This window comes from Dasypus novemcinctus, chromosome 25 (assembly GCF_030445035.2).
Source record: "Dasypus novemcinctus isolate mDasNov1 chromosome 25, mDasNov1.1.hap2, whole genome shotgun sequence".
NCBI classification, from domain to species: Eukaryota; Metazoa; Chordata; class Mammalia; order Cingulata; family Dasypodidae; genus Dasypus; species Dasypus novemcinctus.
The window spans coordinates 19876626-19892128 of NC_080697.1; the positions used below are offsets into that span (position 1 = coordinate 19876626).

Sequence of the window (15503 nt, forward strand, 5' to 3'; positions counted from 1 at the left end):
CCTTCCCAGGAGACTCTTTGCCTAGTGTTGAGATTTTAGACTGAATTGTACTGTGGATTCTTGGGGGCTTGTTGCTTTCTTGCCTTGCCCCCTTCTGTGTCTTTCCCTGATGCAATCTCTAGCTAGACTTCCAAAATTGGTGAGTTTTCCTCATTAGTGACAGCCTCAGATGGTCACATTATGGAATTTTCAAGTCATCCACAAATGCTGCGAATTTTTAATCTTGTGCAGACATGAACGTGGGAGGTGGAGCCCTAATACCCTTCCCTCAGTCACTAACCTGCCAGGTGGACCAGGAGCAGCGCCCCCCTTCCCCGCCTGCTGTAATTGGTTTTCCCCATTGCGTCAGGCCCTGCCTGTGGATGTGATGACTGAGTAGTACAAGTCCAGAAGGTTCTGTGAACAACTTGACTGGGGGAGCTTTTTGGGGGCCTGGGTGCACTATTTTGTCCATGATAAGAAGAACAACATTCGGACTCAAATTTTTAAAATTAAAAACTTTTTTTTTTAAGAAAACCAACTTATAAAAATTTTTAATATCATAAAATATATATAGCATAACTTTGTCATTTTAGCCAATTTCGTAAGCATACAATTCTGTGGCATTAATGACCATCACAATATTGTGCTCCCATCACTACCATCCAGTACCAAAAACTTCCCATCACCCCAAACAGAATGTCTGCACCCATTAAGCAAACTCCCCAGTCCCCTTTCCTTCTAGCCCCTGGTAACCTCTGATATACTTTCTTTTCTACTTTAATTTGATTTTAAAAATGTGCCAGTGGAGTGGATGTGGCTCAAGGTCGAGCGCATGTTTCCCACATGGAAGGTCCAGGATATGGTTCCCAGTGCCTCCTAAAAACAAAAAAACAAACGAAAAAAGCAACTCAGGGAGCCGATGGGGCTCTGTGGTTGAGTGCCAGCCTCCCACGGAAGAGGTCCTGGGTTCAATTCCCAGCACTTCAAAAAAAAATAATAAAGTGCCAGATGCTTTATGAACTTCTGAGCTATTGGGCTTCTTTTAAAACGAGCATGCCTAGAGATACATTAAAAATATATATCTGTGTCTATTTTAGCGTTCCAAATCTTCACTTTTCTCTCTGGGAATAAACTTCTGGAAAAAAAAAATCCCAACCCTTGTGGTTATGGGAAGGGATTCCACAGCAGTGAAGTAAGGGGGAGAGCTGCATGTGTTTTCTTACTGAGAGGTCTCCGAGCGGCCTATAGAAGCTCGTAAACTAGCAGCGGGCCCTGAATGTGGGGCACGGAGGAGTTCCCTGGGCCCGCGTCCAAGAGCAGCTGGGAGCGCAGTTCTGCCTCACGTAGCCGCCGCGCTGACTCACGGCTCCTCCAGGCGGAATACAGGGTGGACTTGGAATGAGCCCGGCCCAGCAGGCCCTGGAGGGAACCCGCTTCTCCGGGTTTCCCCAGTGCCAGGGGACACCAGGGCTGGGCCGTGGGGGCGAGGACCGCTCAGATGCCCGTGGCTCCAAGCTTGGAGCCGGCTGGCAGTAGGAACTCGGGTTTCATCCTTCTTTAGGTCACATGTCGGCCATGTGGGCTTGGACGAGTGGCAAAACCTCACCAAGTTTCCTCATTCTGTTCCACCTGTGAAATAGGTGTGACATTAGGCATCTCCCAGGCTCTTGTGGGGACTGAACGAGGTAGCGGAGGTAAAGAGCGCAGGGTCTGGAGTATCAGACTTCAGTAGGTGTCTGGTACGTGGTGACATCATTGTCCTGGGGACCCAGGGAAAAGGCAGGGAGGGCACCGTGCCTGGGGTGTGTGGAGGAAGCTGGAAAGTCCGTGCGGGGGGAGGCCTGCCTGTCCTGTGCTCAGTATTTGGTGAATGAATGAATGAGGTGGGACTGGAGCCTTTCAGAACGGGAGGGATTTGGTTCCACAGACGGAGAAGAGAAGACGTTTCATACCCTGCCCCCCACTTGCTGCTTGCTTGCTGTCTGCTCTCTGTGTCCATTCGCTGGGCATTCTTCTGTGTCTGCTTGTCTCCCTTTGTTGCGTCATCTTGCTGCGTCGGCTCTCTGCGGGCGCGTGCCGTCAGCTCTCCATGGCACACGAGCCAGCCTGCCTTCACAAGGAGGCCCTGGGACACGAACCCAGGGCCTCGTATATGGTAGACGGGAGCCCAGCTGATTGAGCCACAGCCGCGTCCCGGACATTCCATTTTGAAAGAGCAATGAGTACAAAACCTACCCAGACGGCTTTTCTAAGGCTTTAGAGGGAGCAGGTTCCTCCCAACCTTTCTTCCACCCCAGAGACACAGCCGCACACACCCACAGAGGCAGGTGCCACACATACAGAGACCCACACAACACGTAGACTCACACATATACAACCCTGCCATGTACCATCATGTACACTGTCACACACCAACACATACACAGACCTACACGCATGATGCACAGACACACACAACACAGACACACATATACAACCCTGCCACATACCCACCATCAGATACACTGTCACGCACTGACACACACAGATCTACACACATGATGCACACATACACACATGACTCATAGACCTACACATATACAACCCTGCCAGGGACACACACAAACACAGGCACACATATGGATACATTCAGACACACATACAGATCTACACACATGACACACAGACACACACATCACATTCTGGCACACACCACCATGCACAACAGAAACAAGACACGTGCAGAGCCAGGCTCAACTATGCACAGGAAGTTGGTGGAAGAACAAAGGCAAAGTGCCCTGGCTTCTAGGCCTTTCTCTTCTCCAGGCTTGTTTCTGCATCCTGGAGCTCACCCAGCTCTAGCCGCCAGTTGTACTTCTGCTGAGGGGACGCTGACCCTCCTCGGGTGCAGCGGGGCAGGCCCCCCCACTCCCGAGCTTCCCCAGCAGGGTCCGGCCCCTCCCGCTCTGGCAGGCTGGGTGCTGAGTCCAGGGCCCTCTCCGGCGTGGCCGCACTGTCGCCCCACAGCGGGGGTGGGCCGGAGTGGCGTTGTTAGGGAAAGGATTGGGAATTGAATACAGTTGGCGGAGCTGTGTGTCGGGAAGCCACAGAGCTAATGTTACTCAGCAGGAACTTTCCTTCTCGGCGTGACACATGGCACGCTGGAATTCCAGCCGCTGGAGGTGGGAGGAAGGAGAAGGGGGCTGGCTCGGGCGGGTGTATACCTCAGGCCCTTTCCTGGCTCCCCCCATCCACGTGTCTTGGTGGCACGAGCCCCGTGACCCGTATGGATGGGACTGTAAAGGCTCCAGGCTGGAAAACCCAGCCCTGCCCCTGGCAACCTTGCTTCCGCTCCACGTGGAGAGGGACCAGGGCCAAGGACCCTCACTCTGGGCCCACGTGCTTCCCGCCACCTTGCCGGACCGGCGAGCAACGCCTGGCTTTGCACCCTGAAGCCAGTGGCCGGGAGACGTGAATCCCTGGGCACCCAAATAATGGATCTGTTCAACTTTGGGGTTCCTTTGCATCCCGGCTGGACAAGGGCCTGGGGTGCGTAGGCCGCTGGGGTCCTTCCTGCCGGGTCCCCTCTGACCAGCTCCACCACGCCCGCCCTGGTCCAGAGCCCACCTTCCCCTCTCTGGGCCTCAGGGAGTTTCTCCCCTGGATCCCAGGTGCTCCCTGCCTCTTGGTGCTGGTGGTGGAGGGGGAGAGGTGTGTCAGCCGGGGATGACAACAGGCCGTGTCATTACGTTTGAGGATTAAGTAAGAGGATGCACAGGGCCTGGCTCTCGGGGAGTACTCTGCGGCTGCTTTGAGAGTATATTGTGACGTGTCGCGTCTGAATATAGCCTGTAGAGCTGGTGGAAATAGTCATGAAGTTTCCTGGACAATAGGCGGCCTTGTCTATCTACTCACGCCCGGATTATTTAGCAAAGTGCCCACAAACCCATTGTCAAGGGACAATATTAGATGTATGTGTTAGAAAGAGCTCTTGGGGGGCTGGCCTGGTGGAGATGGATGGAGGGGGAGAGATGGAGGTAGGGATCCGGTCAGGGACCATTCTGAGAGCTGGCGATGGCTGGACCCTCTAGAGTAGTGCCTGGAACAGAAAGAAGAGGGGCTGGAAGGGAGAGCTTCAGGAGGGAGGTTCAATAGTACCTGTTTAGGGAAGTGTCATCGTACCTCCAGGGTGCCCTGTACTGCTCTCCTCCAGCTTGACCGCTCCAGGCCCCTCTCTTCTACCAGTTCTCTGGTGTCAGGCTCAGAAGAAGGGGCCTTCCGACCCCCTCACCGAAATCCAACTGGGGCCTGCCCATTAATCCTTCCCTTCCCTCGCTCCTCCCAGTACCAGATACCCCAACTTCTCTTTCATTCATTGCCACAGAAGGATGGGTGGGGGCATGAGGAGGGGGTTTCCAGGGGTCTCCAGGCATTCAGAATCCTGCCTTTCCTGGCCACAGCCCAAGGATTGGGCTCCCCCTACTTCCAGGTCCTCCGCTCCTCACTTCCCGCAGGTGGGGCTCCCCTGCACAGAGCACGCTCAACACCCGAGCCCCTCTTTCCGGCCCCTCCCTCTTTCGCCCCAAGCCCCAGCCCTTCTCTAGGGCACTTCCCGGGGATTTTCGGGAATGCCCAAAACTTAAGTTTTACTGAAAGATTAGTGGGGGAGGGGCACACCCACGCGCACACACCCACATGCACGCATTGCACACGCACAGGCTTTGGAGTAAAACGCAAAAGGTGAATTGCTCTTAATATAGAACAGGAACACTCAAAGGGCCGTCTTTCTCTCCTGTGTTCTTAGCTTGAGACTGAGAGGAGCCGCCCGCCCTCTGCCCTCCAGGTTCTTTGGTAGGACGTGGGAGAGGCTCCGGGAACCCTCCAGGTCTTCTTTGGTGCAGGTCACACGTGCTCCCCCTCCTGGGGTCCCTGGAGCCCCTCCCACAGCACCATGTCCCCCAAGGTAACCTTGACCGCAGTGGCCTTGTGTGGCCTGGGTAGAGGCCGGGGAGCCGAGGGCTGGACCCGGAGGAGGCGCTGCAGAAGGCTGGTTGGTTGGCGCCGCAGATCAGCCAAGTGACCCGGTCCTTTCCCCGCCTCCTTCCCAGAACCTGAACATCCAGGTAGAGGACATCCGGATCCGAGCCATCCTCTCCGCCTACCGCAGACGCACCCCGGTGACCGAGGGCTACGTGGAGGTGAAGGACGGCAAGACCTGGAAGCAGATCTGTGACGAGCACTGGACGGCCAAGAACTCCCACGTGGTTTGCGGCATGTTTGGCTTCCCCGGGGAGAAGAAGTACAACACCAAAGTGTACAAGTAAGCAGACGCGTGAACCCGGGGGGCGCCCCGGCTCCCGCCTGCCTTGTTAAAAGAGTCAGCCCTTGCCGTGTCACGCGGGCACAGGCAGGTCCCTTCCGTTGCCCGTGATGGCCGGGCGAGCTGGCTGGCCAGCACCGAGAAGGCGCCGGGCTCCTGTGTCGTCAGGCACGGCCCTCGTCTCGAGGGGCGCCCGCTGCTATGGGGAGACAGACGCTCAAGAAATGATTAGAGTGGGGTCAAGGTTATGGGAGAAGGGTCGTGCCAAGCGTTAGATGCTTGGATTTTCTAAAACTCAGTGGCCAGGTAGGCTGAGCAAGACTGGGCAGGCTCTTACCATCTTAGAAATGTTTCCTTGTCCTCAGCGAACGGTTATTCTGATAAATCAGGAAGTTTCTGCAACTGCTAAGTAATTGAGAGCCTGATGGATTGAATGCAGTTTAACAAATCCCCATTAAATCGTACCATCCTGTTGTGCTTTCCAGGACTATCTCCCAGGGAGGGGGCAAAGAAGTAGATAGTAAGGGGACTTAGTTCGACCCAAGGGGTGTCCAGTGAAGGAATTTCAGGCACCCCTGAAGTGGAAGTTACTTGGCGAGGAGTGGGGATCTTCTGGCCTCCTCTTTTTTTTTTTTTTTTTTTTTTTTTTTTAGTGTGGTACAATCATTGCATTTAATAAGTACACTTTGGAGCATTGCTACACAGCATGAATTATAGTTTTTTTTTTTTATTTTTTTATTTTTAATTTTTTTATTTTTTATTGACTTTGTAATAATATTACATTAAAAATATATATGTGAGGTCCCATTCAACCCCACCCCCCCACCCCCCCTCTCCCCCCCCCAACAACACTCGTTCCCATCATCATGACACATCCATTGGATTTGGTAAGTACATCTTTGGGCACCTCTGCACCTCATATACATTGGTTCACATCATGGCCCATACTCTCCTCTATTCCATCATGTAGGCCCTGTGAGGATTTACAATGTCCGGTGATTACCTCTGAAGCACCATCCAGGGCAGCTCCATGTCCCGAAGACGCCTCCACCTCTCATCTCTTCCTGCCTTTCCCCATACCCTTTGTCCATTATGTCCACTTTTCCCAATCCAATGCCACCTCTTCTATGTGGACACTGGATTGGTTGTGTCCATTGCACCTTTATGTCAAGAGGAGGCTCAGATTCCACCTGGATGCTGGATGCAATCCTCCCATTTTCAGTTGTAATCACTCTAGGCTCCATGGTGTGGTGGTTGTCCTTCTTCACCTCCATCTTAGCTGAGTGTGGTAAGTCCAATAAATCAGATTGTAGGTGCTGGAGTCTGTTGAGGCTCAGGATCTGGCTATCACATTGTCAGTCCAGAGATTCATATCCCCTAAATATATCTTAAACCCCAACATTAACTGCACCTCCAGCACATTAGCATGAAAGTCTTATGAAGGGAGATCCCATCTGAGTCCAGATTCATCACACATAAACACCATTTCCAAAGAGGGGCCATCTGCCCTGGTAGTTAACCCCATCGGCCATGACCATAACTCCCATGGGTCTCTTTAGCCCTCAAAGGAACCAATATCTGGGGGTTGTATCTGCTTTATCTGTCTCTCTGACTCTGCTCAGTTGTGCATGAGGGCAAACCTTCTGCCAGCCTCCAGACTCTTTTTTAGAAACTCGTAGCCATATAAACTCATTTCTCCTTTCCATTTCCCCCTTACTTTAGGTCAAACATTCTGGCCTCCTCTTAGTAATGCTATTGGTACCTGATGCTTATTGGGTATTAGCATAAGAACTAGTGCTTATTAGTTATGATTGCTAGGTAATGCTTATTGTTAACTAACGTTGATTGGGTGCTTGCTCTGTGCCAGTCACTGGCCTTAATCGTTTAATTCGCTGAACTAGGGGTCTGTTTTAGAGTGGAAGAATCTAAGACAGGGGAAAGTTACACAACTAGTAAGTGGCACATCCAGGCTCCAACAAGGGCAATCCAGTTTATGAAGGTCGACTTACAACACTGCCTTCTTTTTCATGCAAATCTGTGGAAAGAGTGGTGGCTTCAAAGTCAGGAGATGGGGCCTCCAGCCCAGCTCCACCTCCAGTTCCCCGGGGGGTGCTGGGCCCCGGGCGCTGCCCTGCCTGGACTGGGTGACTGGATTAAGCCCCTCCAGGCTCTGATCCATTCCCTCCTGGCGGGACCCCTGGCAGGGAGCCCGGTGGTGGTTCCCACTCCCACGCTGCCCCCAGACAGGGACCAGATGTTCCTGTTCGCACGGGCGCCCCTCCTCGGACGGTTTTGGAGAACCTCCCCGCAGCTGGCCGGCTCTCTCCCTCGGGACACCGTCTCAGCTTTTCCTTCCGCCTGACAGCCAAGGAAAGCAGACACCCTTCCCTGACGAGCTTCCTCCCCCGTCGGCAGGCCCGGAGCCCCCCAGGCAGGTGTGGGGCTGACCGGCCTGCCGCTGGACCCGAGGAGGCTCCCCGGGAGGGGGAGCCCCGCCGCCAGCACCTGAAGACGGGTTCCCCGACTGGGGACCGCGCAGGGCGCCGCCTGCCCTTGAGGAGGCGGGTCTCTGACCCGGGTTCGGCAGCGGGGCCACGTCTAATCCTGCGCTGGGTTTCGAAACCCCCTCTCCCGGCGCCTCACACCCCCGCGTCTGTGGCTTTGCCTTTTCAAATCCGAGCAGGAAAAGGCTTCCAAGGTGGGGGTTCTCTGCTGCGAGGCGAGATGATTAACAGATGCCGCCGCACGCGGGCTCCCCCTCCCGGCCTCCAGCTGGGGGTGGCTGCCCGCGCAGGGGTGGGGCGGGAGGGGGGCCGCAGACTCCTCTGCTTATCTCTGACCGGCTGTGTGTGCATCCCGGACGGAAGCCACAGCGAGGGAGTCTCCGAATCCCTGTCCCTGGTGTGCCCCGGAAGAGACAGGCGGGCTGGAGAGTCTCTGTGCCTCAGTGGTGCCGTTAGGGGCTGAGTGGCAGGGGGCTGAAGGACCCCCAGAGCTGGGAGCTCACCCTGTCCAAGCCCTTCTGTCTACCCAGGGGGCAGCAGAGGCCTGAGGGCAGTGGGCTCAGGGGGTCACCCTGGCAAAGCTCAGGTCTGCCCCCAGGAAGAGGGTCCTTCTCAGGCTTCAGACCCTTTTTGGATCTAAGCTGGCGGGAGGCGGGGCCTCCTTAAGCCGCTAATGCCCCTCCACCCGGCCCCACCGCCTGGGACGAGCGTTCACCCAAGCACTGAGCACCGAGCACGGGGCAGGGCTGGCCCGGGTGGGTGGGGCATCGGTGGGCCATGCTCAGGAAGTTAAGGGTGACAGAGGTCTGGAGGCCACGGGGGTGGGCGAGACCTCGCACAGTCCCCGAATCGATGGCCTTTTAATCCTGGCTTCTGGTACCATCCCCCACCTCCCTTTCACCCTTTCTACATCGCACCCTTGTGGCAGAAGGGGCCTCCCTGTGCACTGCCTGCTCCAGGAAGGAAGCTGGTTTGAAAGTAATTCTCTAGAGTTTAATTTTTTACAATTTCCCAGAACCCTGCATGCCTTGCTTTGGTTAACCTGCACTAGAAATATACCTGTTTATCAGTCATCAAAAAAACCCCAAAATGAAAAAGTCCAGGACTAGAGGGCTTGACAAGTGAATTATACCCATCATTTCAAGAAGATCGAATACCAATCTTGCTCAAACTCTTCTAAAAACTGAATAGGAAGGAATGCTATTAAACTAATTTTTCTGAAGCTAACATCACCCTAATGCCAAAGCCAAATAAAGATATTACAAAAAAAAGGAAAAGAAAGAAAGAAAGTAATTCTGGGGCTGGGGTGGGGGTTAGTAATCCCCAGGCATCCACCCACCCACCCAGGCCCGGAAAGGGCTTCGCAGCCCCGGCAGCTAACCTGAGCCATGAGGCGGCTCCTCTCTCCTTGGGGTCTCCCCACAGCCCTTCTGGGGCTGACTCCCTCCGAGGTGGCCTCTCAAGAGGCCTCAGAGCTCCCCCCAAGCTGCCTGCGGCAATTCCCCTGAGCCTCTGCTCCCAGCCCCGTCAGGGGAATTCTCCATCCCCCCCCCCCCCCCCCCCCCCGCATCCTCCACCCTGGTCCGAGGAATCCAGGCATCTTATCTGCCTGCTCCATGGAGGCCTCTGCCTCCCAATCGCCGGAGAGCCTGCCTTCTCCCCTGCCCCTGGCCTTGCTTGGAGCTTGGCCTCTGCGCCAGGTCGGGGAGCTGGGGGTGTACCTCGCAACTCATGAAGCTTCAGCTTCAGGGACCCTCAGAATCTGCCTTCACGTTTCGCAGGAAAACGAGTAGGACTTTTCACTCTGAGTTAAATGGGTCCAGCTCCACGTTCCTGCAGCTACCCAGCCTGCGGCCTAGACACCCTGTCACACTCTGGTTTCCCGCTTGGCCAAAGGCCGTCCCCCATCTCCCGTCACCAGAGTGGGCTGTGCACCCATCCTCCCCATCACATCTGCAGGGGCCTGTCCTGAGTGAAGGGGGGCAGCTGGGGCGCTGCAGGGGGGCCCTGCATTCCTGTCAGCTGACGTAAGAGGGAGGCAGGGCTGCCTCAGGCAGGAAGGAGCGCCATCTTTGGGCATCTCTGTGTTGGCCCGGGCCCTTCTTTCTATATCAGGAGCCCCATACAGCTGCTCCTAGGAGAGGGTGCTGTGCATTGATAGCTGGAAGCCAAGGATTTTCCTGAGCCAAGTGTGGGCTGCTGAGATTTGACCAATCCTTTGCCGGCTGGTGTCCCCAGAGCCTGTTCTCTGTGGGGAGGAACAAGCTGTAGGTTGCATTTCCAAGAGCTGAGGCCTGACAGGAAGTGGGAGGGGCGGTGGCTCTTGGGTTATTAATAGTTCTCTTGTGTAATCCTCTGCTCTAGGCTATAGCTTATTGTGGGCATACCTCCTGAATTTTCCAGGATAGTCCTTATTTCAAGTATTCTGGGTCACTGCCCTCAGGTACACTCTAATGGTTACAAGTCTCAATTTTTGGTTAAAGAAAGAGGATGATGGCAATGGTGGAGTTTGTCTTGCCTCTGTGTTCACATCATGTCCTTCCGGGCCTGCTAGACCAGCAAGGACGAGACCTCACTACTGTCCACTCCGGGGTCGGCCTACCCAAGAGGGCTCACCCCTGGGCAGCTGGCATGATGCTGCTTGTGCTCTCTCTGCCCTTGGCCTGGGTGGGCACGAGCACCCAGGCCCCAAATTGCTGGGACAGAATGAGAGGACAGGGTACACTCCCCAGCCCTCCTCCTTGCACGGCTTGGTTCAGCTCCTGTCTTACTGTGGACTTGTCCCTCATCACTCAGGCCTGTGGGGGACCTTTCCTTCTCTCTTCTCTTTTAGATGCCTTTTTACAGTTTGTGTTTATAGCTACATTATTATTATTTTACCACTCTGTGTTAGTCTTCTCACCTAGACTGTCAGCTGCTTGAAGGCAGGGGGGCCTGTCTATCTCTTCCCCAGCCTGCCTTGCCATGCCCAGCATAGACCAGACTCCGTCCACAAAGCAGGGCTGAGGGCAGGGTGACAGAGAGCGTGTCCATCTTTTCCCCCAGCTCAGAGGCTGGCCTAGAGGAGGCACCCGGCGCTTATTTATGAAGAATGAGGGCGAGGGATGGGCACCTCAAGCCCTGGTGACCTGCTCCCTCCCTCCCTCTGCAGAATGTTTGCCGCCCGGAAGAAGCCCAACTACTGGCCGTTCTCCATGGACTGCACAGGCACAGAGGCCCACATCTCCAGCTGCAAGCTGGGCACCCGGGTGTCGCTGGACCCGGTGAAGAATGTCACCTGTGAGAATGGGCTGCCCGCCGTGGTGAGTTGTGTGGCAGGCCAGGCCTTCAGCCTCGACGGACCCTCGAGATTCCGGAAAGCCTACAAGCCAGAGGTGAGGAAGGGCAGGAAGTGTGACCATTTGGCCATCCGGGTGGGGCGGTCAAGGGGCTGGCAGGATACCCAGGAGTGAGGAGAGCTGGGCCCTGGCTGAGACCAGAGACCTCTCTCCTGGGAGGCAGGGAGGCAGAAAGACAGCAGTGGACAGTTGGTCCCGGAACTGAGCCGGGCCAGCCCCACCAGTGAGGCCACCTGCAGCAGCCGGTCCCCTGCCCCATGTCATCAGAGTCCCCACTTGTCCTGCCACCCTCACTGCTTCCCTTTGAGAACAGAGACCCCTCTGTAGAGCAGATCCCTGGAAGGAGGGGAACACCTCCTTATCAGCCCTCACAGCTTCCTTGTGCACTTTTCGGTGGCCCGGAATGTATACAATATAGAGGGGGTGGGCCACACAGGGACCTTGTGCTCTTGCACAGTTCCCGGAGGAAAAACTAATCCTGGAACCATTGGAAACTGGATAGAACTCTCAAAAGCACCTGAAATCAGCTTCAAATGTTTTGAAACACATTTGGTGTGATTCTGCAAGAGGAAGGATAACCATTTTTGAAAGCTTTCACCAAGACAGAAAAGGAAAACCTACCACTACTGTGTCCACGTCATCTGTACCCATTCTGTTTGTGAAGCAGCACCTTTGGGTGCCCGCATGAGAGCGTGTGTGACAGTCCACGTGCGTGGGGGTGTGGACATGTACTCAAAGAGCTGAAGGTGTACATCTGCTCATATAAATTAACATCCCATCGGGACCGGCTGGTTCGAGAGGGAAAGTGAATTGCCCTGAGCACGAGCTGGATAAACCCAGCCTCTGAGAAACAGAAAGTACGCTGTTCTGTTTGTTCTCTATAATTCTGGAGGCAGGGACTTTTTCTTTTCCTATGTGTCTCCTTTCTCTGTGATTTGTTTACTCTAGAAACTGCAGGTTGGGACCAGAGGGTGGGAGTAGCACCTGGGAAGAGGGGAGGGACGGGGAGCGGAAGTGTTTGGCCATCTCTAAGGGGACAATTCATGGCCAGACAAACCTTCAGTACTTTGGAGTCACTTTGGTGAGTTCACTAAGGAATGGGACTTGGGTCAAGGGCAAGAGGGACCAGGGGAGCCGGGAAAGGCCCTGGTCGGGGTAGATGTCCACAGAGAAGACATTAAGAATTTGTCTCTCCACCCCCAGCTGAGGTGCCCATTCAGCCATGTCCCCCGCCCCCACCAGACCACACCTTGAGTCTGTCGGGCCGAGGCAGGGGGTGGAAGTAGCAGGGGGTGAGCAGACCTGTCCCTGCCGAGGACAGCCCCTCCTCAAGGCTGGCGGGCTTCCTGCACCTTCTCTCCTCTGCCCCTGCGCCCATTCCACCTGGCCTCCCCTCTGCCCGCTCTGTTCTCCCCTCCCCCATCAATACCTAGAGACGGGGCAAGAGGCAGGGGGTGCCCTCCCGGGCTGGCAGAACCGAGAGTTAGAGGAAGGAGATGAATGGTGTGATTCCAGCTGGCAGCAGGGTGTGGGAACTCTCTGGGGTACCTCCTGGGTGAGTCAGCCCCGCCTTCTCCATTTGCTCAAGGCAGCCGAAAAGGACGCAGAGGTGATGGCACCCTCGAATGTGCACAGCAGGCGCCCTGGCGTGCTTGGACAGCCAGTCCCGGGCCCTCTCCAAAGCAGCCCCCCTGCACCCCCAGCCCCCCGCCGCCCTCCCCTGCTACGTAATCTGAGGGCCCAGGTCCCTTCTACAGCCTGGCCTGGAGCCTCTGGGCTTGCCTCACTCGTCATCCAGAATACCAGGTCCCACTGTTTTGGAATTCCTCTACTGTGCAGTTTAAAGCAAAGGAATCAAATTCTTACCAAACCCATTAAAAGAGAGAAAAAGGAGAAAAAAAAAGGAGCCAGAGAGCCTTACATCACATTTTCCCTTGGTTTTCTTTTTCTCTTCCAAGGCCAGCTGACTCTCTGCCTGGCCACTGCTGGGGTGATGCAAAGTTATTTGACACTCTTTGCCCATTAAGCCTGGGCCCTGGGCTGCCTGCTGGGTGGGAAGGGGGCCCCGGCTTCCAGCTTGGGAAGGAAGGTGGGGCAAGCCGGAGGTTTTCTGCCCTACAGAAAAGGAAGGCTGAGACAGGAGGTTTGTTTTGTCTTTTTAAAAACTGAAACCACAGGGCGTTTTGCCCCCACCCCATCCCTCTAATCTTCTCCCCTCCCAGTGTAAGGTCAGATTCCCTGGGGTGTGGTGAATCTGGGTGCCCCACAGCACCCCACCCTGCGGCCTGATGGACAGACATGAGGCGCAGTCTGGGGGGAGGGCGGACGTGGGGGAATGGGCACCTCGGCTGGAGGGTGGAGGGACGAGGTTCTCATTGAATGGCCTGTCTGTCGAGGGGGCTGCTTCTTAATGCTCCCACATTGTCACCTCTGTCCGGGCCTGCCACAGCCAGACCAGCCAGGGGTGGGAGCGGGCAGCCAAAGCGGGGTGAAGTCAGCGTGGAGCAGGGCCCCTGCCTCCCTCACTCTCTTTGTGTTGAATCGAACAAGCGCCCGTAATAACTCAGAGCCTCACAGCCCGCTAAGCCCCCACCCAGCACACGTGCACAGGAGCCAGGGCATGGAGCAGGTGGGGCCCCGCCAGCCAGCTTGTGGCTTGTAAGATGTGACCCAGTGGCATCGAAGCGGGCGGTTCAGGCATTTAAACCGCAGCCTGCACCCCTCTCTGCGTCTGGTGGAGCTGGATCTTTTGAGGTGCCAGGCACCTCTGGACCTGGAGTGCAGTTTAGATGGTAGAATTAGGAGGTAGCCGGGGCAAGAGTGGGGGGTGGGCAGGACCCCAGGCCGGGACAGCGAGCGGCTTTCATGGGGTGAGGCTCCCGTCCCCTCAGAGTCCGTTCCCTGAGGCCTGACGGGGCCGGCTGCCTGGCCCAGGCCTCCCTCCTAGCTCCCGGCCTCCCACTCTTCTCCCTCCTGCCTTTCCTTGGCGAAAGCAGAACCACTGCCCTGTGGTCTGCTCAGCACCGTGGAGCCTCACCTTGGGGCTCCCCTCCAGTGCCCCGTGATGAGCGAGGAGGATTGATGACGCCATCTGGAATCTGCAGACTTGGGGGTCAGAGCCTCTTTCTGTAGCTCTAGATCTTGAGGTTCTGGGGTACGGGGAGGAGGGAAGTGCTGATGTAAGGTCCTGGGGCCAGGTGGGGCAATGAGGGGCAAGGAGAAAGCAGCAGCCTGGCTTGGGGCCTGGCTGATGACGAGCTGATGGGCTCGCCAGGGCTGGAGGACAGAGCTCCCGGCCGAAAGGGAGCCTGCACCAGAGCAGGTTGTGTAGTGAGTGCACCCTGCCCCCCCCAGCATACACACACACACACGCACGCACGCACGCGAGCTCCTAGACTGCGTGCCTGGGCTGGGGGGGAGCAGAGAGCACGCCTCCCCAGCTCCTGCCCGCTGAAGCGTGCATCAGCTTCTCCACTCAGCAGGACCGTGTGTCTCCTCAGCAACCCCTGGTGCGCTTGAGAGGTGGCGCCAACACTGGGGAGGGCCGCGTGGAGGTGCTGAAGAACGGCGAGTGGGGCACCGTCTGCGACGACAAGTGGGACCTGGTTTCTGCCAGCGTGGTCTGCAGAGAGCTGGGCTTTGGGAGTGCCAAAGAGGCCGTCACCGGCTCCAGGCTGGGGCAAGGTAAGGAACAGGGGCCGCGCAGCCTCTTCACGGCGGGCCATTGCGCAGAGAGCCTGCTGGGTTCCTGGCTGGCTGCCCTGTGCTTCTCAGGGGCTCCTTACTTTCTCCCATCCCTTCCGCAGCTCCTTCTCTATCACAGAGGTCCAAGCCTCTCCCCAGCCAGGGCTAGGAGGGGTCTTAGAGAACGTGGAGTGTAAACTCCCCACCTGATGGATTTGGAAGCTGAGGCCCAGGGAAGGAAGGAAATGGACTACGAAACAACCTATTAGCAGGAAGTGGATACTCCAGCTTAACTCTCCCCTTTCCTAACCCAGCATCTTCCACCGCCTCACGCTGAGAAAGCCCGGGTTCTCAGGCCCTTCCTCCAGGAAAGGGCCTCAGAATTCATCAGGCGGTGGACCACCGCTGGAGAAAAAAAAATCCCAGATGTCACCTCGCTTTTCCACTCTGGTGATCACCACGAGCTTTCTCCTACTTACGCCGTGAGGCCGAACGGGAAGGCTGGCACTGCCTCTCGGGAGACGTGAACAAGAAGGGGCCTGGTTTTTATTAAGTGTCCTGAACGAATCTCTCATTTGAGCAAAGAACAAAAGTAGAGCAGGCTTAAGTGGGTCACGGGACTACAGCAGGACAAATCGTTTCCCCTCCCCGGCAAGACCGCGTCTCTTTTCGAGCCCGGGTCCTCCGGGAGGGGGA

The 15503-nt window shown here is 56.1% G+C and overlaps 1 protein-coding gene across 2 annotated transcripts in view; it reads left to right on the forward strand.

The window, feature by feature from the left end:
• The window catches only part of LOXL2 (lysyl oxidase like 2), a 96627-nt gene that overhangs the window by 44666 nt on the left and 36458 nt on the right, over window positions 1-15503 (forward strand). The window contains exons 4-6 of one of the 2 annotated variants that reach the window (XM_004452347.4): window positions 5070-5281; window positions 10937-11159; window positions 14624-14807. In XM_004452347.4, coding sequence (XP_004452404.1) covers window positions 5070-5281; window positions 10937-11159; window positions 14624-14807 — 619 coding nt within the window. Of the gene's footprint in view, window positions 1-5069; window positions 5282-10936; window positions 11160-14605; window positions 14808-15503 lie in introns of both variants that reach the window. The other variant, XM_004452346.5, reaches the window with a different exon arrangement.